This window comes from Oreochromis niloticus, linkage group LG8 (assembly GCF_001858045.2).
Source record: "Oreochromis niloticus isolate F11D_XX linkage group LG8, O_niloticus_UMD_NMBU, whole genome shotgun sequence".
NCBI lineage: Eukaryota > Metazoa > Chordata > Actinopteri > Cichliformes > Cichlidae > Oreochromis > Oreochromis niloticus.
Genome location: NC_031973.2, coordinates 1,075,412 through 1,097,968, shown reverse-complemented (window position 1 = coordinate 1,097,968; position 22,557 = coordinate 1,075,412). Strand labels below are relative to the sequence as shown.

Sequence of the window (22,557 nt, the reverse complement as noted above, 5' to 3'; positions counted from 1 at the left end):
AGTATGGGGCACTGCGATGAGCCGTAACCTGAACTTTAACCTCTGTCACAAATGAAAACGATATGAAATATCGGAGATGTCTTCACTCATGAACACCTCTGATGGTCAGTGTGTTCCACCAGCAGCACAGCGATCAATAGATTAGTTATCAATTATTTATCCAGATATTACGAAGAAAACAGCAGAAGCTGGAAACATGATCAGGTGTTCAGTTTTTAAGAGTTTGAGCTCGTGAAGTCATTGAAGCTGTCAGGTGTCTCAAAGGCAGTGAAACTCTGCCCTCTGGTGGACACACGTCACCATCACAGCCTGGCTTCCTGTTTCCTGTGTTGCTGTCAGAGTTTTCACAGGTTTCTGGGAGTCCTCGGAGATGCTTCTGCCTGTGAGGCGGGTTTAAACGTCACAGGAAACGATCACAAACGGAACATGGCGCACATCAGAGGACGGAAATAAACGAAGAAGACACAGCCCGAGTCCACTGGGGGCTTCAAATCATTCTAACAGAACTATAGAAGTTGTGAAGAGTAGGAATATTTTACTGCTATTATTTGCTGCTATTTCTATAATCATCATTACCATTTCATTATTAATAGTGATGTTGCATCCAGATGCATTCAGATGTTCAAATATATTGGTATTATATTAGTCTTTATTACAAGTCCAGTAAGAACCACTTTAAACTGTTGAGTTGAATCTATAATTTTAAATGCTTTTCAATGCTCCTATAATCTTAAATGTTTCTGTGTAGACTGCAGGGATAGGAAATATACTCTGTGTAAAGACAGGAAGTTACATGTTTTTGAAGTTGCATGCTTTGCAGGAAGTGAAACTGAAAGCAGAGTCTGAGTGCAACCTAAGAGCAGGTTATTTTATTATGCATTTATATCTTTGGATTAAGCTTTTAGTAGAGGCTCTTGATTAAAACATTTATTCAGTAGATTACATATATAGTTCCAGTTAGGTTATTACATGTAAGGATGAGCCTCTGTTCTGGTGAAAGGTCAGAGGTGCAACGGGTGAGATGAGAGAGCATTTAAGGACGAGACACACATACACACACATATAGTTTCAGTTGTGGACGGGCTGGCCTTCGGTCTGGTGGAAAGGTTACAAGGTGTAGCTGATGAAGTGGAGGGTGAAATAAAGGACAGCACACACACACCCACAGATTAGTTAGACTCATTTATATAGGTAAGAGTTTAATCATGTTTTGCTATAACTGCAAAGTTGGGGTGCGTACGTGTTAGTCTGTTCCAGGAAGTACACCAGATGTCCCAGAGATAAGCGACAGCGAAGGCGAGGTGACAGGAAGCACCTGGGTTCGAGCCGAAGACAATGTTCTTTTTAAACTATGTTAAAAGTTGTCAACAGAACGGTTGTGGTTTTGGAGTGACGTATGCTGTATTGAGTCTGCCTGCCAACAGAAGAGGGGGCTGTACTATTCTCACCCCTATAAAGTCTTTGTTCTGACTATTGTAAGATAGTTCAACACTGATTGGGCTGTTGGACTCCACATGTGTACATTAAAATGTCGTCTAATTGCACCAGGCCGGGTCAGTGGTTATTTTTGGATTCCTCCTCAATATTAGAACCTTAACAAAGTAAAATAAAATGTTTAATCTTGTTGTTAAATTTTCTTTTTATTCTTGCTGTTCACTACTGAGAAAATATTCTACTTTATGTACAAAAGTAATTCAGTGAACTTTGGTTCACGGTGGGAGAACCTGGGTTTCTGAGTATAGAGTGTGGAGAGTGTAAGCGTCAGTTAATGTCAGTGTCTGTGTATCCACACATTGTTCCAGCATAAGGCAAAGTTATGGCAAAGATGATTTTAAACGATCGACACCAGAATAAACAATCCATCGATTTCATATCAGTTTCACAAAAACTACAATTCACATTAACATCAGCTCTGAGTCTGTGCACGCTCGGGTTCGTTGGATCGAACCTGTGAAGGTAAAAGAAACTTCCTTTACTTTGTTGGTCAGACAGAACTTTGGTTTAAAGGCAGACTTTGTCCAACAGATGTTTTCCACAGAGCAGTGTGGCTGAGAAGAGTGTGGACGGGTGCAGTCTGGAAGACACGGGTCCGGGATGTCCGGCTCTTCATTTCCAGAAGCCTGAGGAGGTGGAGGCTGGGCTCTGTTTCCTGTGACACCTCTGAGACGTGAAAACGGGCCTGAGGCTACAGCATCAACAACAACCCTGAACTCCTTCACAGAAACAGGAATTTCATTTTTATGGCAGAGGGAAATTTAGCACAAGTAAACAGGTTCCCTTCTTCATTACTGTCAGAATGTTTCATCCGACCAGTTCTGGAATAAAATGGATGTTTTTGTAAAGAGTATAGCTGTTGTTCTATATAAAGCATTTATGTGGGCTAAACTCATGTTTATATCTGTTTATGAAAAGATGATCATTTCAGGGGAATTCTGTAAAGCTTGTAAATGCAGAGCAAAATAAAATCAAGGAATAAAATTCCATAAGGAAGTTTGGATCGTTAAGTAATTGTTTATTCGAGGAATTTTGAAAGTGTCATCTAAGAAAAGTGAGTCCAGCTGTCCCGTCATCATTCATGGAGACGTTGGTCCACACAGAGCGAGCAGAGCTCGGCCTGCAGGTCTGCTGCCGGTCACGAAAGGGTTTTGTTTACAGCGTCTGCGTGACGTCAGAGTCAGCTGTGTCTCGCGCAAGCGCTGTCCGCGTGCACGCGAGTGTGTGGATGATTCAGCAGCAGCGGTTCGAGCTCTGAGCATGTGCGGCACAAACAGACTGCACGCGGACAAAAGGCGTTCACGTTAGCGTCTCCACTCCGTCAGGGCGCGCGGAGGTGATCGTCGGCAGCGCGAGATCCGCCGAGCCCGGGAGGAGCCACCACAGGCCGGAGCTCAGCGCAGTTTACCGGGACTCTTACCGCCGCCCGGCCTCCAGCACACCGCCAGCGGCCGGATTTTACCTCGGCACAGCCCGCTACATCCCGGCTCACAGCCCGGTACGGCTCGGCTGTCTTCATCCAGCCGAGCTGCTCCGATATTTCCGCATTTCGGTGCCAGATGCTCCGAGTGGTTTGCAGGTGAGTGTGAGGAAACATCTGCTGAGAGGACACACACACCACATCCAGGCTCTGTGTGTGTGTGTGTGTGTGTGTGTGTGTGTGTGTGTGTGTGTGTGTGTGTGTGTGTGTGTGCGTGTGGAGGGGGGTCAGACTCTCCTGGAGCTGAAGATCCGTTTCACAATCGATTAATCGATTAGTCACTTAAATTTTCTGTCAGCTGATCAGGTGTGTAACTTATCTGATGTCAGAAAAGGTGACGGGTTGTTTTTGTTAATTTTGTCCTAAAGATAACGAGACTTGTTCATTATTTTATTGAACTGATCAAACAATTAATCGATCAGTCGGTCTCTTGCCCGTGAAGCGATCACTCACACAGCTCAGAAAATCTCACAGGATGGTAAAACTTTGGTGTTGTTTCTAAGGGTCTGACGTCACACAGCAGTAAAGTAACTGATTGATCAGTTATTGTTACCGGCTAAACTAACCTGGTAATAACATAACTGCTCTTTGTATTGATCAGATCAGCTGATTGATTAATGTGCTGTTTATAAAACATCAGATGTTTTTACTGCAGCGAACCGTCTCTGTGAATAATTACTGACTACTTTATTTAGTTAATTGATTATTCAGTTAATCAGTGCTCAGCTGATTAGTCCATTTTTTTTTCTTTTATTGACCGATCAGTCAGGTTAGTTAACATAAACGGTTGCCATCAAAGAGCCAATCAGCAGCTGATGTGAGAGTCATACCAGCCAATCAGATTCAGGTACAGAACAGACCACCTGCGGTGAAGTCACCAAACTTCAGTTAGATTTGGGTCTGATTCCAGTTTATTGTAGGAATGAAACTTCAAGTTGAATTCATTTCTAAATGAGTTTTGATCATCACACACATTTGTTTATTTATTTTAAGCTCAAGTTCTGCCTCCTAACCAGCTGGAAGCACTAAGTTAATAATACCATGGACAGGTTCAGCTTCCTCTTTCTGAGTAAGTTTCATTCAGTGGATCCAGACGTGTGTGATGATTTATTGACTGCTCGGTGTGAAAGCACACAGAGAAAACGTGGAGTTTGATTTTCCCCGTCAGCATGAAGAGGAAGTAGCGCAGGCCTCAGCAGTGAGTGTGATGGACGGCGTCCCAGAGTCTAATGCATCATCCGGGCATTTAACCTGAGTCCTAAACTGGAGCACGAGCCCTGGAGTCTGCAGTCATGGAGGAAAGACAGCGGTGGATGATGAAATTAACCGTGTTTACTGTGAAGCGAGCTGACGTGGGTTGGTCGGCAGAATCAGGTGTGAAAGCAGCTGCAGGGACGAGTCCCCTGCTGCCCTGCGGCGCTCTCGCTGCCAGCTTCAGCGGCTCTCTGAGGGAACCTGCTGACACCGAGACCGATGGCAGGAGTCCAGTCGGTCCGCCCATCTGTCTCTCTGTGTGGCGTTTCCACCCGGCTGGACTTCATTCCTGCCTTTCTCCTCCTCGCCCTCTCCCTCTGAGACAAAGAACCCGACAGATAACGGAGAGGGGATGAGTCACAGCACAGAAAACAGAAGCCCTGCTGGTGCTTTCATTAGTTTTGTGCCTCCTGTTCAGGTTTTTGTTCACATACCAATGAAACAGAAACCTAGTTTCAGTACATAGATGGGTCCCGGCCTTTTGTGTCTGTAGCCCGCTCTCATCCCCGAGGAAGACAAAGGAGCTGCAGAGGGAGGAGTTTGGATCCAGCTGATCAAACATTAATTGTTTCCAGACTGTTGGATGAATAATTGAAGTGGAAGGTGTAGTCCTACCTGCAGCCTGAGCAGGTTTAACTTTAGCCTGAGGAAACGAGTTTGAAACAGCGATGTTTTCCATCAGGCCTTCAGCACAGATGGCACAGTTAGTGTCCTCTGTGGGCTGGCAAATCAAGTCAGTGGAGTCCCCGTGTTAGATGAAAACAAGTTTGTGTGTGTGTTGGAGGCCGAGCTGCTGTGCTGGGGTTTGGATGGAGAAGGTCACCTTGGTGTCGACCCAAAGATTCAAATCATGTTTGCTGAGGCAGCATTTTGTAACCTGTTGTGTATGAATGAAAGAAAATTTGCATTTAGCTCCAATTTTTATTTTTGAAAAGTAATTCCCCCCAAAGGTCAGCGTTGACCTTCTCTGATTTATCATCGTCCTCATCGTCCTGCGTCATCTTTGCAAATTAAGTCTGATCTTTTTGTTTCACTGGTGGAAACTTTCTTCTGCGTGTCGGAGCTCAAATCGCAGCTCTGGTCGTGCGTCGGTGCTAAGCTGTGATCGTGCACTCCTCGTCCTCCGCTGTGGGTTTGTTGGGCCGATGTCTGAGGCCCTCTCCGTCTCTGCTGATGGAGGTCAGCAGCAGGAAATGTTTGGTGAATCTGTGGATCTCTGACTGGGTGGTGTCTGCCTGCTGCTTCCTCACTGATCAGATCATGTGAGCCGAGCTCAGCGAGGACGAGCGTGGAGGAAACGGAAAATGTAAACAAAGTGACGTAAGTGTAGTTATTCATGTAGAGACAAATTACATCAGGACATGAGAAGGATTCATGTGGAAAATTCATTCTTTGTAAAGTTTAAAGAAAATCAGTGAGACTGACTTCAGATCAGCTGATGTTGTCCAAGAAGCCAGAAATCTTTATTTATTGAATTCATGTTTTTTTATTAGCTGCTGGAAGGAAATGAACCCAAAAACAGAAGAAAATCCAATCTCTGAAAAATGAAGAATAAAAAGAATATATGTCTGGAAATTAAGTAAAAATTCACTTAAAAATATTATTAAAAAGCATGAAAAACGAATCTAAAATTAATTTGAAATAGAAATTACTTTTTAACTCAAACGTGGTAGAAAAATATGAAATATTGCCTGATAAATACTGAAACATTCTCAAATAAAAAAACAAACAAAAATAAACCATATAATCAACAGAAGAAGTCCAGTTTTAGAATATGATAAACATGGAATATTTTGAACTAATAAATTATTAGTTTATTTATATTCTACAATAATAAAATGATTTTGTAACATTAATAGAGTAATGTGTAACAATTCTAATATACACATTATGATACATACATGATAAAATTATTCTTAATGTTTTTAAAAAATATTAATAAAAATTCTATCAGGACGATTCATGTTTTTCACAAATTTAATTCTAAAGAATCAAACATTCAAAATGTGCAAAATCCAGTTTAAAAATATGTTTAAACTGTTACGACTTTAATCCTTCAGGTTTATGAAAGCTGCGTCTGAGCTGCTGATCTGCAGGACTTGTTTCCTGTTGCTGTGAAGTGATCTGGATTGTGGGGGAGGAGGAGCTGCAGACAGAGTTGGGGAGGATGGAGTTCACAGGGGGAGGGTGGAGGCGAGCGACCTCCAGGCAGCGCGAGCAGCGTTCAGCTCCTGACGGGAAATCCAGCGGCGGCTGCTGACTGACGGCTAACGAACAGCTCGCGCTGCTAAACGCCGATCAAACTTTATTGACACAGAGGCGATAAACACAGAACGAGTCAGAGGACGGCAGAAACCAATCAAAACATAAATATTTATTTATTTTTAATACGACTAAAAATAAAACGAAACATAATAAAAAACCAAAAAGAAAAATTCAAAGATTAAAAAATAAAGTTTTAAATGAAATGTAAAAAAAATGACATAACAAAATCAGAAGAAATGATGACATGTTAAACAAATGAAAACAGAATAAATGATGAAATACAATAAAATATCATTCATTACATAATATCAATATAATAAATAGTATACAATAAACCTTCCATAGTTCCAGGTCAGGCTGACAGAGGACGGCACATTATCAAAATTATGTTAATTTAATACTTGTGTGTATTATAATTAAAATAAATTCAGAGGTTAAAATAAAACCTCTGAATTATTATTTCTTCAGTTAAATGGCTGATAAAATGAAACGTGTTGTTTCTCAGAGGGAGACTCTGACGGGCTCTTCCTGTTTGTGGGAGAAAATACTGAAATATTTATAATTAGTTTTAAATATAATATGATATTCAGTCTTTTGAAAGAGCTGAAGAGACGAGCACAGAGACACGAGCACAGAGACACGAGCACAGAAACCTGTTGGATGCTTTAAACAGCGACCAGCACAAACACATTTGTTTATGAAAATGACGAGAATCTCCTCGTGGATCCTCGCTGTCATCACCGCCCACTGGAGACCAGTCAGACCAGTTCCTGCAGGAGACTGAAATCCCACGACACCGTCATCATTGTGACTTCAGACTGAAAGCTGTCTGTAGGAAAACTTCATTCATCCGTCCTGTGTGTGTCTGTGTTGGACGAGGGTGTGTTTGTTGGTCTAATAGCCACCCGGGCGGGGCCCTTCTGCTGTGTGTTTGCCTGCGTGGAGGTGTCGGAGCCACGCTGAGGCAGTTAATAAATGCGTGCTGCGGTGCTGCTGCACATCCTGGTCTCTGCTCTTTGTTCAGAATCACTGAGGAGGAAATGTAAAAGTTCTGCATTCGCTTCATTTGTCAGCTGCACATCCATGAAAGCCTCCACTGCACTGTTACACCACCTGCACCTTTGACACAAGGCAGGATGATCCAGGAACTCACGTTCACGCCACGTTCTGATCCTACCATCTGAATGTTGCTCATGTTTCCACGTCTGGTGTGAAATGTGCTGAGCCTGTGAAGTGGGTCCCACCCGGTGGGGTCTTCAGCTGCTGCAGCCCTGCTTCATGGTTTCATGTGCTGTGTGTTCAGACAAGCTCTTCTGCAACCTCCCTCCATACATTTGCTTATTAAAATGCAAATTATTTTAAATAGTTTTCGCTGTTTTGATCAGTTTTTGGTATTTTTGAGTAAAATTTAATTTTGTGCATAATATGAATTTGTTGTTAAGTCAATAAACTGTCCGTTTTAGGTGAATGTAGGAAAATAAATACAAGATAAATGACTAAACTCCTCATATAATTTCAATATTTTCCAACAGCTGCATAGTTGATGGCCTCTATAAATAGAAATGAAGCAATAAGCTGTCATTAAAAATGAACTAATAGTAATAATAACTAATAATTCACAAAACAACAACAACAAGCTGCAGGTCAGGCTTTGTGTCCATCAGTTACACATATTTGAATGTTACAGCCTTTCAAATAATAAAGTAATTGAGGTCAGAGTTTTGTTACAATCGTATCTTTCCTGCGTGGAGCGCAGTAATGCGTGCGAGCCCGCCGCTTTCTTATCTGTCTGAGTATTTGGACTAACAGCGTGGACATCAGGCCTGGAAGAAACCTGCTGCTGAGTCTGCGCAGATCGAATGATGACTCTCACGGCCTGCATCCAAGCGGCAGCCATGAATAATAAAACGGCTCGGCTAAATGTGGCTCTGTTGTTTTGATGGGGAGCCATCCTAACTGAGGAGGAGTCAGAAACCACACCGTGACCTGGACTGACGGAGAAACGATGACTCACTCTGACTTCAGGCTTCATTAGAGAGCCGCGTTCTTACACAGCGACAGATCGACAGTCTGGCTCATGTTTAAATGTCATGTCTATTGAATTCACATGAGTTTGAGATGTGTAGGTCACTTAAACAGGGTTTTATACGTCTGGAAGATTAGTGCAGCTTTTTTGTGCTCGGTGATGGAGGCGGGAGGAGGAGGAGGTAATGTTACTCTGCCCTGAGCCAATAACATCTGTCCTCGGGTGATCTGCACGCACGCAGGTGGAAATAAAGAGTCGTGATAGACGGTGAGCTACAGCTCAGGAGCATTGTTATTATTCAAAGTGTTCAGACATGATTATCAGGCTGCCATGTTTGTCTGTGCTGCCTGCATCTCAACAGTCCTGTCCTCATTACCCATAAGGCTTTGCTGTTTGGGGTCAGTTTCATTTGGCACAGTTGGTAAATTTACAGCTGTCCACTGTAAATAAAGGATGGATGTTTGGCTTGTTGTTATTTTGGAGCCAGAAGTGACCATATTTGGACAAGAGGGCGGAGTCCAGTGTTTTCTTGCTAATGTTTGTTAGCTGGGTTAGCAAGCTGCATCCACAGACTGTGCGAGCGTCACACAGACACAGTTGCCTGCTAATCAGCTGTCCGTAACATCCAAATAATAAAACACTGGAGCTCGGACTTCTTGGACGCTCTGAGCTCACAGCAGCCATATTATTAATCAGCTAATTGCATTAGAAGGAAAGGCTAGCAGACCGTTAGCAGCTAAAGTCACCTGCGCCACCATCTACCTGCATAATAAGTGAGATTTAAAAATGAACTAGCTTTAGAGCTAGCTATGTTCGTATCAGGCTATAAATTAGTTTATTAGTGAGCCACAAGTGGACATTAGAGGAACCACAGTTTTGTTGATTCACATGCAGTTGTTCATCACCAGCTGGTGGGACTCCTGAAAGCTCAAGAAGCTCAGATATGTCCTGCTGTTCTTTCCTCACCTGGACAGACGTGGGGAACCCCAGCAGCAGAGTTCAGATAAACCTGTGAGTGTTTCTGGTGTAACAACAGCAGCAAGCGTGTCCTCGTGAGTGCAGTTACATCACATCTGGCCTTTAAACCCTCCACAGCAGCACAGAGTTCTCTTTATCTTTAAGAAGGCTCAGAGGTAGAGCGTTCACATGTAGTCTCTCCTGTTGTTATTTGGAGCAACTTAATAGGTCGAATATTACATAACAGACTCAGGCAATGAACGTAACGTGTGAATGAGGTGTTGTTTTTCAGCATCTTACACAGAAGGTGGTTTTATTAACACATTCATTTATGCAGGCAGACCAGTGAAGCGAAGCTTTGTTTCCCGTGTCATAGGCAGCATAACAAGATGTAGCAGCAAAACATACCTGTAACTAATAGTTACATGCACTATGCAAACTGCAAGATATCAAAATTTTAAATAATGTTCTGCACTGTGCAGATTGTTACCCTTTGCAAAATAAAATGAAAATTCAAATGGTGCATTTTAAACCTTTACTTTTTGTTTTTTGAAACTCAAGCTATGTGTAGTAAAAGTTTAAAGTTTTTCTCGAAATCAAACAAAAGTAGTATTTCTCTATTTACAACCTTTAGATTCAGATGATGTGAAAAATAGGAGGACCCACACTCGAACCCTGAGGAACTCCTCTGTTTTTTTATTTTGTCCACCGGCTGCTGGTGGTGATGTGATGTGTTCAGTTCAGCCTTGTAATGAATGTAAAATAGAAAAATAAGCTGTGATACCTTCTTTTGTTGTGCTGTTGGTCTGAAATGGAAGATGATCCTGCTTCAGGAGCTGCAGACTCATTAAAATTCTCTCCTTTTAATGGGTCATCTTACTTTTTCTGGCTTTTTGTACTCGCTGTGCAAGATTGATGGTGTCACGTTTCGTGCACGCGGCGAGCTCCGTCCACACCATCTGTTGTGTCGCTGGTCCATCTGTGAGCTCTGCTCCAGCAGCTTTTGGCCTTTCTCACTTCGAGTGTGAATGAAATCTGACCCCGTGGAGCGGAAACGTTCACCTGAGCATCTGAGAGAGAGCGGCGTCTGTCAGGAGACAACGAGGCCGTCGTTCCTGTGAAATAAACCCAGACGGGCAGAGTCCGGACTCCCGGACGTCTGACTCAGAACTCATCTGTGGAAATTAAACTTTAAGAAGTCAATGACCATTTTCTGGTGTTTCATTTGAAGCTGGAAGGATTAGTTGATCAACAATTTTATAACTGATAATGTTTTTAATGAGTCATTGTCATTTCTGTCTAAAAATAATATTAAAGCCATATATTTGCAGTTTTGCACTTCAAATAGATGATTTGCAAACTGTGCACTCAAAATTTAACGTCGGTGCACTAAATGTCTGAATTTGCATAAAAAATGAGTTTTGGCCCTGCTTCATTACACATGAGGTATTGTTTGGTTTTGGGGTATGAGTGGGTGCTTTTTGGTGGGTTTGGGGATTTCGATAAACCATAAATGAACATATTCCTTTATAATCTCCAGATTATTTGATGATGAAAATACTGACTGTTTGGAGAAGACCCCCTGCTCAGGACAGCGGTCCACAGTGATAAGTAAAGTAGCTACGTGCGAGGTCCTTTTTCATCCTGGTTGAACTGATTTCAGATTAAAGATGGACGTGTTTGACCTTTCCTGGCCGTCTCGCTGCCAGCCCTCGATTCCTCTCAGCTGAGTGAGCGGAGAACTGGAGCATGAAGACATCGATAGCTCAGAGCATGGCTGCATGGACGTACAGTAGAGGAAGAGGAGGGGGAGTAAGAGCAGACTAATGCGTAAACGAGGAGGAGGCAGCTGGTGAAGGGAAACAAAAGATGCTGTTTCATCTAGATTTTCACTTTACAGTTATTATTTTTCTGTGACATCTGACAAAGTTTGTGCAGATATGGAATAAAAACCATCTGAGACACAATGTGTCGGACACGAGACCTCGCAGCGTCACATAGCTACGCGCTCAGCGTGTTTGCTTCCGTTCTCTGACGGTTTTCCATTAAGTTACAGAGCTGAGTATGTTCTGATATGTTTCTCTCTGCTGTCCATTAATCACATCTGCCTGCATTCACAGAGGCGCTCATCACCTGCTGTTTTCAGCTGCAGATGTCTTTTCTGATAGTTTCACTGATTGTTGGAGCTTCAGAAGATAAACGCTGCATGCTGATTCCCTGCAGCTCTGTTTTCTGGCTCATCTTCTGTGAACTGCATTAGTGAAAGTGACTCATAAGCACAGTACAGTCAGTCTCGGGCTCGGATCACCCCGGTATCCTTCATTGATACGGCTCTGTCGATAACAAAGCCGTCAAGGTCAGGACACGTAAGCAGCACTCTGGCTTCTCTGCACTCTCTGCAGATTTCAGATCCAGACTCTGAGTTTAATGGAGAGCTGCTCAGATCATTTCCAGCTCTGTGTTCGTATCCTGGGCCTCCAGGAACAGCTTTGCATCACTGACACTTTAAAAACTTCCTTTGATGCCAAGTCTTCTCTGTTTTCTGTATAAATGAATGAAGGTAACTGTCGGTCCACGATTCACTGATGATGGCAGACACCTCAGCACTCAAACATCGTCTTTGGGGCAAAGAGCTGCACGTTTGGTACGGAGCCCACAGGAAGCTGCAGCTGAAGTGGTGCAAAGTTCCAACTAGTTTGCAGTGAATTAAGTTACGTAAACTGGAACAATGGAGCAAACGTGGAGCTGCCTCCTGGTAATCCAGCCTCAGAGGGAGTGCTGTATTTCTCGAAGCCCATTTTTAACTGTGCATTAGCCCACTTGTGGTGCTCCGCTAACACTCTGCGTGTGGGAATTTGAAGGATAAGGATACGGGCGTCAGTAGTTTTTGGTGCTGATAATGGTTTTTATCTTTGCTCTTGTGAGGTTTGCTGCTGTAATCACAGTTCACTCGTTTCTTATCCATTAAACAAATGAACAAACAGCGAGTTGACTTTACACCTGGATTTTCATTCATTAATTCAAATGGACTCTGTGGCTCACAGCCAAACAGCCGAGGCCTTATCCACACCGCTCAGACTCTGAGCTGACTTATCCTCCGTGTGTTTGCTTCTCTTATCTTAAACACACTTGTTCATCCAGCTTAAATCTGTCCTGTAAGTCATCCAGCAGCCGTGACACCAAACTGGATTATGTGTGAGGCTTTAAAGACCCACGCAGAGAGGTCGGGGAACACCAGCGAGCGCTGACGCAGCAGGTCGTTGGTGCAGTGCACGAGAGGAGGTGAGGGAACCGATTGGACTTTCCCCGTCGCGGCTCACATGCAGACACTTTGAACTTTGGCACCGTGTTTGTTCAGCATGTGTCACTTCAGATAGGCTGCACGGTGTCTTTATCATGTGTCTTCAGTTATCTAACATGTGTCCTGGACTGTGGACGGTGACCACGATGTAAAACTACTACAGCTGTGTTTTTTGATTAATAAGCACTCGTTTTGATCCGTTCGGTAATAAAAGTTATTGCTGAATGGGAACTAATGGTTGAGAGAATCATCAGTCATAAATCAGAGGTTCAGGAACTGTCACCACTGTGATAAAGGGTCCGTGTTTCATTTCCAGCCCCACGTTTTTGTTCATGAACCCCATGAAGGTAGCTTTGCATGATTCACAGTTGGAAATAAGCCTTTTTCCTCTCATGCTGGGCCATGTTGCAGTTCCCTGTTATCCAACTTTCTTCTAACAGACTTTTCTTTGTAAACTTGAGATTTGAACATCAGGTGGGCGGAGCTTGTGAGTGATCCCCTCTCTGAGGTCACACAGAGTCAACAGTAGAACAGGCAGTGCACAGTTGTGTGTTTTGAGTAGTGTGCAGGCTGAGCATAAACGGCTCATTATTTGAAACTCTGGCATGTTTAATATGAATGTTTGTACAGGAACCATGAAGTGTTGGGAGCATCAGTGTGTGCCAGCACAACACTGTCAAATATTCTGTGGGCCGGGATTGTTGCTCAGCTCAGTTTCAACTTGAAGAGAATCCAAATTAACAAGAGGCCCAGTGATGGAGAGAGGCTGATAAATAACACAGGATAGAGAGAGAGAGACACAGTGTGCAGACACAGACGAGAGCGAGGAGAGAGGATCTCATTATGATTCTGCCCTGACCTCGTTCATCAGTCTTCATTCCTCCTGTGTGTCCTTGGTATCGCAGCAGTGCTTCTGCTGCAGTACAGCTGCACTCAGTCCTGCTCGCAGCACTTCAGAGGACTTTACACCAGCTTACATTCAATGCTTCAAGTCGTGGATTTGTCCTCTGTCCACCAAAGAGAAGTTGAGTCCCCACAAAGTGACCGGCAGATTTATGTCCCCACAACATTGGTAATACAAACGTATACACACACACACAGGAGGACAATATTGCTGCAGGCTTTGTGACATCATCATGACTGGAGTTTTTTGAGGATGTGGCTACGTGTCAGTTAATGTGACACAAGTGTAGAAAAACTCCCACCTGAACAGTTAATCGGACTTCGTCTCTAATCTCACCAGCCTGCTGTCCTGAAACAGCACATGAATCACGTGACCTTAATCTGGATGCTAACCTTTTCACACTTATTTAACATCAGATGATGAAAACATGAGAGCTGTCCTGATTACCTTTTTTAGCTCCACAGTAATAGTCCAAGCTTTGCCTTTGTGAGCACAATTGAACTACCTTGCAAGCTAACGGAAGCCATGGTTACCATTGTTTACACCCCCATGCTAACGTTAGCTCAGCACTCAACCAGCAAACAGCAGCGAGGACACCCGGAGGGCGTCCACGTTGTTGTTGCATCTTTAATAAAGCAAGTTTAAAATCTCCCCAAATACACCAACATGAGATGGATAATCTCTCCAGCAGCTTCCCGCTCCACTATCGGGGTCTCCACTCTGCTCTTAGAAGAGCTCCTGGTGGGTGAACACCACACTGATCCACCGAGCGACCTCGTGTGTCACCTTTCCATCACTCGTGACTATGACACAAACTTCCCCCACAGAAACTCATCCTCAAAGCAGAAGCAGTAACGTAAACCTGCTGCTGGAAAAAGTGCATTTAGTATTATATTTACATTGATGATGATGATGATGATGATGATGAGAGTGTTGGAAATGATGAATCTGCCTCAGAGCAGTGCTGTGCACAGAGTCTTTCACCTGAATTATTCATAAACCTTTATCTGTGGACAAAAATAAGAGCGTCTCATAAATGCAGTACTGTACAGATGAAGTAAACGGTGCCCGTCACTGTGAGCCTGAGGCGGTTTGCTCTTTGGCCACAGTGACGGTAACGTCCAGCCGTGCCCGAGTTCATCCTTCTTTACGAGCTGTGACGAGTGTTTGAGGGGAAGCTGTGAGTCAGCTTTCTGCAGCATCTCTTTATTCACGTCACTGATGGCAAACATGTTCTCAGTTTAGAGGTGAGACTTGATGCTGAATAATGTTGTTACTGTGAGTGAAGCACGTGGCCACGCGGCCCAAAGCGCGGCGAGCCTTCGGGCCGTGCAGATGATCCCGCAGCTGGCTGCTCCGTCCTTTCTGTGGCTCTCACGCTGAAGTCACAAGCTCTTCAGCGGTCTCGCCTTACCTACCTCGCTCCTCGATAAGCACATCAGATGTTTGATTTCAGGTCTCCAGAAAAGCTCGTGATGCTCAGCTGAGTTGAGGGCGAGCTCGGAGGGACGGTTCTGGTTTTAGCATCAGCACAACGTGAGAGGGAGGCTTCGCTCTGACGCCAGAGTAACTGGCTGTAAATGACTCGTCAGTCTGTAATCTGTCCAACCGGTCTCATGAAGGAGTCCAAGTCATTTCCTTGTGACAGTGTGCAAAGTGATGTTTCTTTATTTATCCCAGTAAAAAGTGTCATTGACATGAAAAATGTGTCTTTGAAGGCTGCAAGGCCAAGAGGGCAAATCTAACAGCTCAGACTGATTATAATGTACACTAATGTAACGTCAGTGATACTTATAAACTGATGTTTTCATTATTTGGAATATATCATGGTGTTCTGAGGTCACTCACAGTCCGACCAACACCAGGATGTATGCACGCAGCACTGTGATGGAGGCGCCGTGGGCCACAGGTGTGTGGGTCCTGATGGTGTGATGTGAAAAGAGTCGTCTCCTTCCAAAGAACAAAGTTATAAAACCAGAAGTTTTTATGCATTTTAAAGAGTAATTTAGCTGCCTGCTGCGTCCAGAGCGTCTCGTCCCGCACTCAGCTGATCCAGAGCCTGCAGCAGAGTTCAGACACTTTAAAACTTTTTCATATATATAAATAATTTATTCGATTATTTGAGCTCTGCAACAGCTGCTGCTGTCTGTGTGTGCAACACCTAAAACCATGACGTTCCTGAGCTCTGAGTGCTGACTCGGCGTTTGCTCTGCATTCCTTTCCAGTTGAAACGAGTCTCCTCAACTTAATTAAGATGCAGGAACCAGTGAGGCTACACCCTGTGGTCACATGTCTGCGTCTGTGGGAATTACTCACATGCACTCATGTGTGTGTTGACACATTTGAGTTATGTGTACTGAACTCTTGTCGCTGTGGTTTTATGAACTTCTGCAACCAGCGACACGACAGAGACGCCCAGAACACAAACCTGCAGGTTTGTTTCCCTGCAGCTTCCCGGCCTTTGGATTTGCATGCAGACTTACCTGTGTGTGTGTGTGTGTGTGTGTGTGTGTGTGTGTGAATGAGAGATGGGTGTGACACCAGTGACTGTCTGTGTGCAGGAACAGCAGACTGTTTTTATTAGGGGCGGAGAGCATTTAAGCATTATCTCCACACCAGCCCAAACACACACACACACACACACACACACACACACACACACGAGCCGGCGGCGCTGAAGCTGCAGAGCGATCAGCTGCCACATGTTTCAGCTGTTAATCACTAGCAGGAGTCAGAGCTGCTCCTCTCTGGATTTTTCCGCTCCCTCAGGGCTGTAATTTAGTTTCCGTGCAGACGCCGCAGCTTGGCTCTCTGCAGGAGGGCGGGGCCTGTCGTCTTCACACCTTCATTATTGTCATTGGTGCTGAGAAACTTCTGGAACGTTTGCAGCATGCATCATCACCAAAATGAATGAAACTGTTGTCTTTGTTCAGCAGGTTTCAGTCTGAGCTCGTATGTTCGCTGGGATTTAAAACCAGACAACATGTTGGTTTTCACAGCAAACTTAAAAATATCAACAAAATTCAGATTAATACTCTTAAACTTAGCTCGTTTATTTTTTTATCCATGTTTGTTCATCTCAGAGGTTTGAGAGTCGGAATCACATCAAGGACTAAACCAGTGTTTCCCAAAGTGTGGGCCGGGGACCCCTGATGGGCCGAGAAGGTACTGCAGGTGACCGACAGTAATGACAGTTTGTTATGAGCTTAAAAAATCAATAAAAATACAGCAAGTAGTTTTCATTTAAATAGAGTCCTGCAGTACTAACAAGTATCTACATTTAAATCCATTTTTCACTTTGTTTGAAAAAAAAAAACACACAATAGCTTTTATTTATAATACAGCTGAGCCTTGCAGGTGGAACCATATATTAAAAAATAAGAATCACAAACTGAGCTCTGCAGATTTTAGAAACTGAATTGTTTGCCATTTTAAAAAAAAGTGCAGCTCCATGTTTCTGTGTGAGCCTCAAACATGGTGTCATGTCAAGCTAACAATGCTAATGCTATAAAAGCAGCCTATCACGTAGCTGCTGTGGAGCAGAGCGACCAGCAGAAACTCAGACGACCTCTTTCAGTGACTGTTTCTGGAGAGTCAGAGGGAAACGGTTGGTGTTATGAATACCAACATATCTGTGGGCTCAGCGGGGGCCATGAGGGGGGGCGGGAAGGCTAAAAATACATGTTTGTGTCCATCCATCTCACCTGCACCGTCAGGACTGGACCCACATCGATCAGAGGCGTTTTCCTGTAAGGTCACCATTCAAACCTGCAGTCTGTAATCAGGGTGTCTGAAAGCTCTGCTGTACCACAGCACAGTTCCACAGCACAGTTCCACAGTGTCACTCGAGCCTGTAAAGTTCAATCACTGAACCTTCTGTGGTCATTCTTCCTCAGAAACCTTCTTTAAACCAAGAGAACAGTTTGCTCTTTATGGTGAACTGAATGTGGTGACCTCATGGAGGCGGGCTTTTCTTTACCATCAGAGAGATCCTGTGATCACGTGATCACCCACTGTGGGCTACCAGGCTTTTTTTATACCGCTGAGCTCACCAGAGTCTCCCAGGCTGCTGCTGCTTTGTCCTCTTCTAATCCTCCACCTCTGCTCAGTGAGGAGCGCCTGCAGACGCTGCACTGAGAGCTGGTTTGGCTGTTTGTTGTGGTTCAGAGAAACCGCAGCAAACAGGCGTTTGGAAGGTTTTCCAGTAAAGCTCCTTCGCAGCTCTGAATGGAAGCGTTCTCTGAACTGAGCTGAACTGGTTCTTGCTTTGGGTGATAACAAAGCTCCACATGCAGCCTGTCTGTCTGCACTGAAACACAAATGTCACACAGAATCAGCTGCAAAGTGCACGTGAAGCTAACCGAGGGAAACTGGCAGGATTCATTTGACTCCACGTCCAAACATTGCTGCTGAAATTTGTCTTTTTTGTTTTTCTTTGTAAAACAATCTAAAATATTTTTTTAATTTAAATCAGATTTCATCACTTAGAGTTTTAGAAGAATAGTTTTCAGAATAGTTGACGTTTCTGAGGTCGTGACCTTTAACATCATCTTTTCCTGTCTTCTGTCCAGATCCTCTGACTCTGTGTCTCCATGGTGAAGTGGGCGGGGTTTGATGTCAGCCCCTCATCTTGTCGACCCTCCCGCCATGCCAACCATGGTCTCTAGGTTGCCCAAGTTTGGTTCTCGGCCCAGATCTCAGACGGCTCCCGCCGCTACCGCCGCCATCAGCACTAGCACTGCTGCTGCTGGCGCCGGCACCCGCCTCACCAATGGGTTCTACCACCACCCTGGACCATCGGGGGGCAACGGCGCCTTGACGGCGCCCCCGTCCTCGGCTAAACAGAATGGATTTATCCGAGTGCCGAGTTCGATTTCTGTGAAATTGAAGAAAGAAAATGGAGCGATGGAGGACGGCGGCGGTGATGGGGAGAGGGAGTGGAGCCGGGGGAAGGGTGGGCGGAGTCGCAGCAGCCTCCAGCAGTTTTACTCCCAGCGTGACGCCAAAAAAGCAGCCTCTGCGGGAAAGGGGCGTGGCTTTGGTCAGCCTGTGGCATCATCATCATCGCCGTCTCCACAGTCCAGCCCCAGCACGGTTCCTGCTTCCAAAATCAGATCCAACAAACTGAGTCCATCAGGGCCGACCAACGGCGCCAAACACGCCCTCAACGGCGTTTCGGGGCCCAAACCGCGGCCCGGATCCAGCAGCTCTCTGAGACAGCCTCAGAGTTTCCTGTCTCGTGCCGGCGGTTCTGGTCCTGGATCTCGAGCTGGTTCCCCGTTCCAGAAGAAGACTCCGGCCAACCGCTCGTACTCCAGCGACAGCCTCGGCTCCGCTGTCTCCGTCCGGCTCACTGAAGATGATCGCTTTCGCTCACGGAGCCTCACCCAGGTCCGACGGCAGCCCTCCCCCACCCTCACCCCTTCCTCCGCCTGCTTCTCGTCCCTCCCTCAGTCCCCCTCCACCAGCAGGGCTCCACCTAAAGGCAGCCTGCTGAAACCACCTGTTAGCAGCCAGGCAGGTAGAGGCGGAGCCAGTTTTAGTTCTGCTGCTTCAGCGAGGTCGGGGGTCCCCTCCCTCCTGCCTCCGTCTGCCTTAAAGAAACCCCTCCTACCCAGCCTGGGCCCCACCTCCAGGCCCAGTGGCATCAGCTACAAGATGTCACGCCCGTCACTCATCAAGCAGTCCCGCCCACTGCGTGCAACGACGGCCAATCAGTGTGTAGGCGATCAAGGACTGAGCAGACGGAAGGACTCTGTAGAGACGCCTTCGACGACAGAAAACAGCCCAGGTTCAACGTTTCTCAAGTCTTTATTTTACCCACAGCTTTTTGTTTGTTTGTTTGTAGTTTCTCTCTAACGGCTGCTCGTCCTCCTCCAGAAAACACTCCAGAGGCTCCGGACGCAGAGGAGCTGCCGGCGGAGCCTGCATCCCAGGGAGAGGTGTCGATTTTAGGGGAGACGCTGGAGGACATGTCCCTGTCTTCCACCTCCTCTCTGGATAGAAACGACACCAGTCAGGAGTACATGGACGACTTTGACAACCTCGGTGAGATCAGATTTCTAATTTTTATAAAGATGTCAGTAAATTAAAATAACAATAAACTTCACGGCGACGCTTGTCCGCTGTTTGCAGGAAATGGAGGCGTCGGCATCCTGCTGCTCTCCTCCAAAAATGAGGAGGACGACTCTGGGCTCGACCAATCGTGCGCCAGGTTTGATGACGACAAGGTGGTCACTAACTGTGTCACCAAGGCGACCGGGCTGTGTTTTCTGGATGATGGTATCGACTGGAGCAGCGTGAGACTCCCAGGTGAGTTTTATGAGGAGCAGGTGGGAGGAAAACAAGTGTCGAGGCGACTGCTTATAAAAAGAATAATCCTGCTTCTGTCCAGGTGAACGAGGAGACCATCAGCTGACCCAAATCTCCCGCCGGAGACGGTCCAGTCAGCCGGACTACCACGAGCAGGTACAACCATTAAACCCAGACAAAGAACTTTGTATCCACCAATCAGAAGGAACTATTCAATTCAATTCAATTCAATTTTATTTATATAGCGCCAAATCACAACAAAAGTCGCCTCAAGGCGCTTTATATTGTACAGTAGATAGCACAATAATAAATACAGAGAAAAACCCAACAATCATATGACCCCCTATGAGCAAGCACTTTGGCGACAGTGGGAAGGAAAAACTCCCTTTTAACAGGAAGAAACCTCCGGCAGAACCAGGCTCAGGGAGGGGCGGGGCCATCTGCTGCGACCAGTTGGGGTGAAAGAAGATGCTATGCTGACTGATGATAGCTCACCACCTCACTGCCCACAACAGCAGCTCTGCAAACCAATCAGCTAATGCTGTGGCTTAGCCTGTGCTGCGGCCATATTTGTTGTAGTTTTGGGCCAACACTTCCTGTTAATTTGCCAGATTTTGTTTTTTAATTAGAGAACTCAATAAAAGCCAGTAGGCAGCTTTATTTGTATAGAAAAATAGAGTCCAACAGCACAAACACAGTCTGGAGGTCCAGTTCAGCAACTCCAGTTAGCTGAGGTGAAGCTAGCAGACAGCTAGCAGCTACAGCCGCCTGTCAGTCAAAGAGGCCACGCCCCTAATAATGCAGACTTTAAGCCTTAATGCAGTTTAAACAGGTGAGTTGTGAAAACAGTTGATATGAAGATGGAGTTTCTGTATGAGGTTTGTTTGTGCTGGAGCCTCTGGTGGACGTTAGAGGAACTGCAGGCTTTGATATCAGAGCACAGGAGGAGGCCTCACCCTGCCTTCAGCCTCACCTCATAGACCTACTTCAGATATTTAGCCTCTTAAATTGTCACAGTTTCCTCCAGTTAGTCAAACCTTAAACCCATTTCCAGAAAAATGACATAATCTTTTACTCACACTTTGACCTGACTCACAGTTCAGTTGCAGCAGGTGAAGCCAGCCCCACCCGTGGACAGTGGTGTAGGCGTGGTTTCTGTCCCTGAAAGCCGGGTGAGGCAGGACGCTGTTGGGAAAGAAAGGAGGACGTCTGTCTTCTGCTTTTATCTGCAGTCATGAACATTTAATAAAAGCCGAAAAACTCCATGTGGTCTAAATCAAACACGTCTGTCCCCCCGCAGGGCGGCTCGTCCCTGGACCTGTCCCCCTCCGACAGCTGTGGGTCCGGGGGCACCTACATGTGGGACGAGGAGGGTCTGGAGCCCCTGGGGGGCGCCGCCACGACCGCGTCCATCCACACCAGCAGCAACACCACCCACCACATCGGCAGCTTCGACTCCGACCTCAACAGCATCGTAAGGACAAACCTGCACCTCACACACATTCGCCCCCAACCTTCCTCCAGGCTGGTTTGTAGTTTGGATGATTTCGTGGCAGCGCAGCAGAGAAATGACAAAAAGGAGCGTTTAACATTCAGGCGGCGTCTGCTGTGCTGCCCCACTTCATTGAGAAAGCAGCGGCTGAGGTTTGCTTCCACAGAGACGCCACAATGGAAACGCTTCATCGTGATGGAGTCACGTGTCAGATTAGCACAAGGTTTTTTAAAGTCTGAGCTCGAGGTATCTCAGTGGAGCTCGAAAACCATCTGATGTTACAGCAAAAGCTTCACTCAGACTGATCTTATGTTTTGATTTCATTGATTTGAAATGTTCAAAGTTCAGTAAGAGTTCATGTTTAACCCACAGTTTAATTTATCAAACTGAAAATCAGACATTTTTAATCAGAAGCTGTTCATGATGAACTCTCATGTTTCAGCTCCAGGTTTCATCAGCTCATTTAAGTCTGCAGGAAGTCCTCTGGCTCCCTCTTGTGTCCACTCTGTGAATTACACTCACGACAGATCAGCTGTCCTGTTCTTCTTCTTCTGCCCTTTAATCTTAATTTTTCTTCTATAATTTCTCTTTAGTCCTTCATTACATCATGTTGTTGTTGTTCCTTTTATTCTTTGTGCTCCGCTTTAGTCTCGTCCTGATTCCACCTTTCTATTTCTTCTTCTTCTTTTTCTGATTCTTCTTCTACAGTTGAAGGGATGTTAAAGGTCCCCACACTGTTTATATTCTCTTAAATCCAGCTGTGGTTTCTGTATTTTTGGTCAGGATTTTCTTTGGGGCTTTATTATAACTCAGTAATATGTTTAGTGTTGAGCATCTCTCTCTCTTGACCTTCCTCACGCATTCTTTATATTTTTGATTTAATATCATTTTTTCAGTAAAGTTTGTCTCTAGCTTCCAGTGTCCACTGAAACTTTACAGACACTGATCTTTATGACATGATGAGAGAAGCTGGAAGCTCCCATTGTTCCCAGGGTTTTCCAGTTTTAAGAGCATCTCTGCTAAAGTCCGACTGGTTTATCAGTATTATGGTTATATATGTGTCAGCATGTAT

General features: G+C 45.2%; 1 protein-coding gene across 5 annotated transcripts in view; it reads left to right on the top strand.

Moving 5' to 3' along the window:
* Positions 1 to 22,557, top strand: part of LOC102080227 (serine-rich coiled-coil domain-containing protein 2) — a 43,569-nt gene that overhangs the window by 662 nt on the left and 20,350 nt on the right. For 3 of the 5 annotated variants that reach the window (XM_025909542.1, XM_005471577.4, XM_005471578.4), the window contains exons 2-7: positions 2,026 to 3,073; positions 18,253 to 19,472; positions 19,562 to 19,729; positions 19,817 to 19,993; positions 20,076 to 20,149; positions 21,294 to 21,467. In XM_025909542.1, coding sequence (XP_025765327.1) covers positions 18,296 to 19,472; positions 19,562 to 19,729; positions 19,817 to 19,993; positions 20,076 to 20,149; positions 21,294 to 21,467 — 1,770 coding nt within the window. In that variant the 5' untranslated portion in view covers positions 2,026 to 3,073; positions 18,253 to 18,295. Of the gene's footprint in view, positions 1 to 1,877; positions 1,957 to 2,025; positions 3,074 to 18,252; positions 19,473 to 19,561; positions 19,730 to 19,816; positions 19,994 to 20,074; positions 20,150 to 21,293; positions 21,468 to 22,557 lie in introns of all 5 variants that reach the window. The other 2 variants (XM_025909543.1, XM_025909544.1) reach the window with 2 other exon arrangements.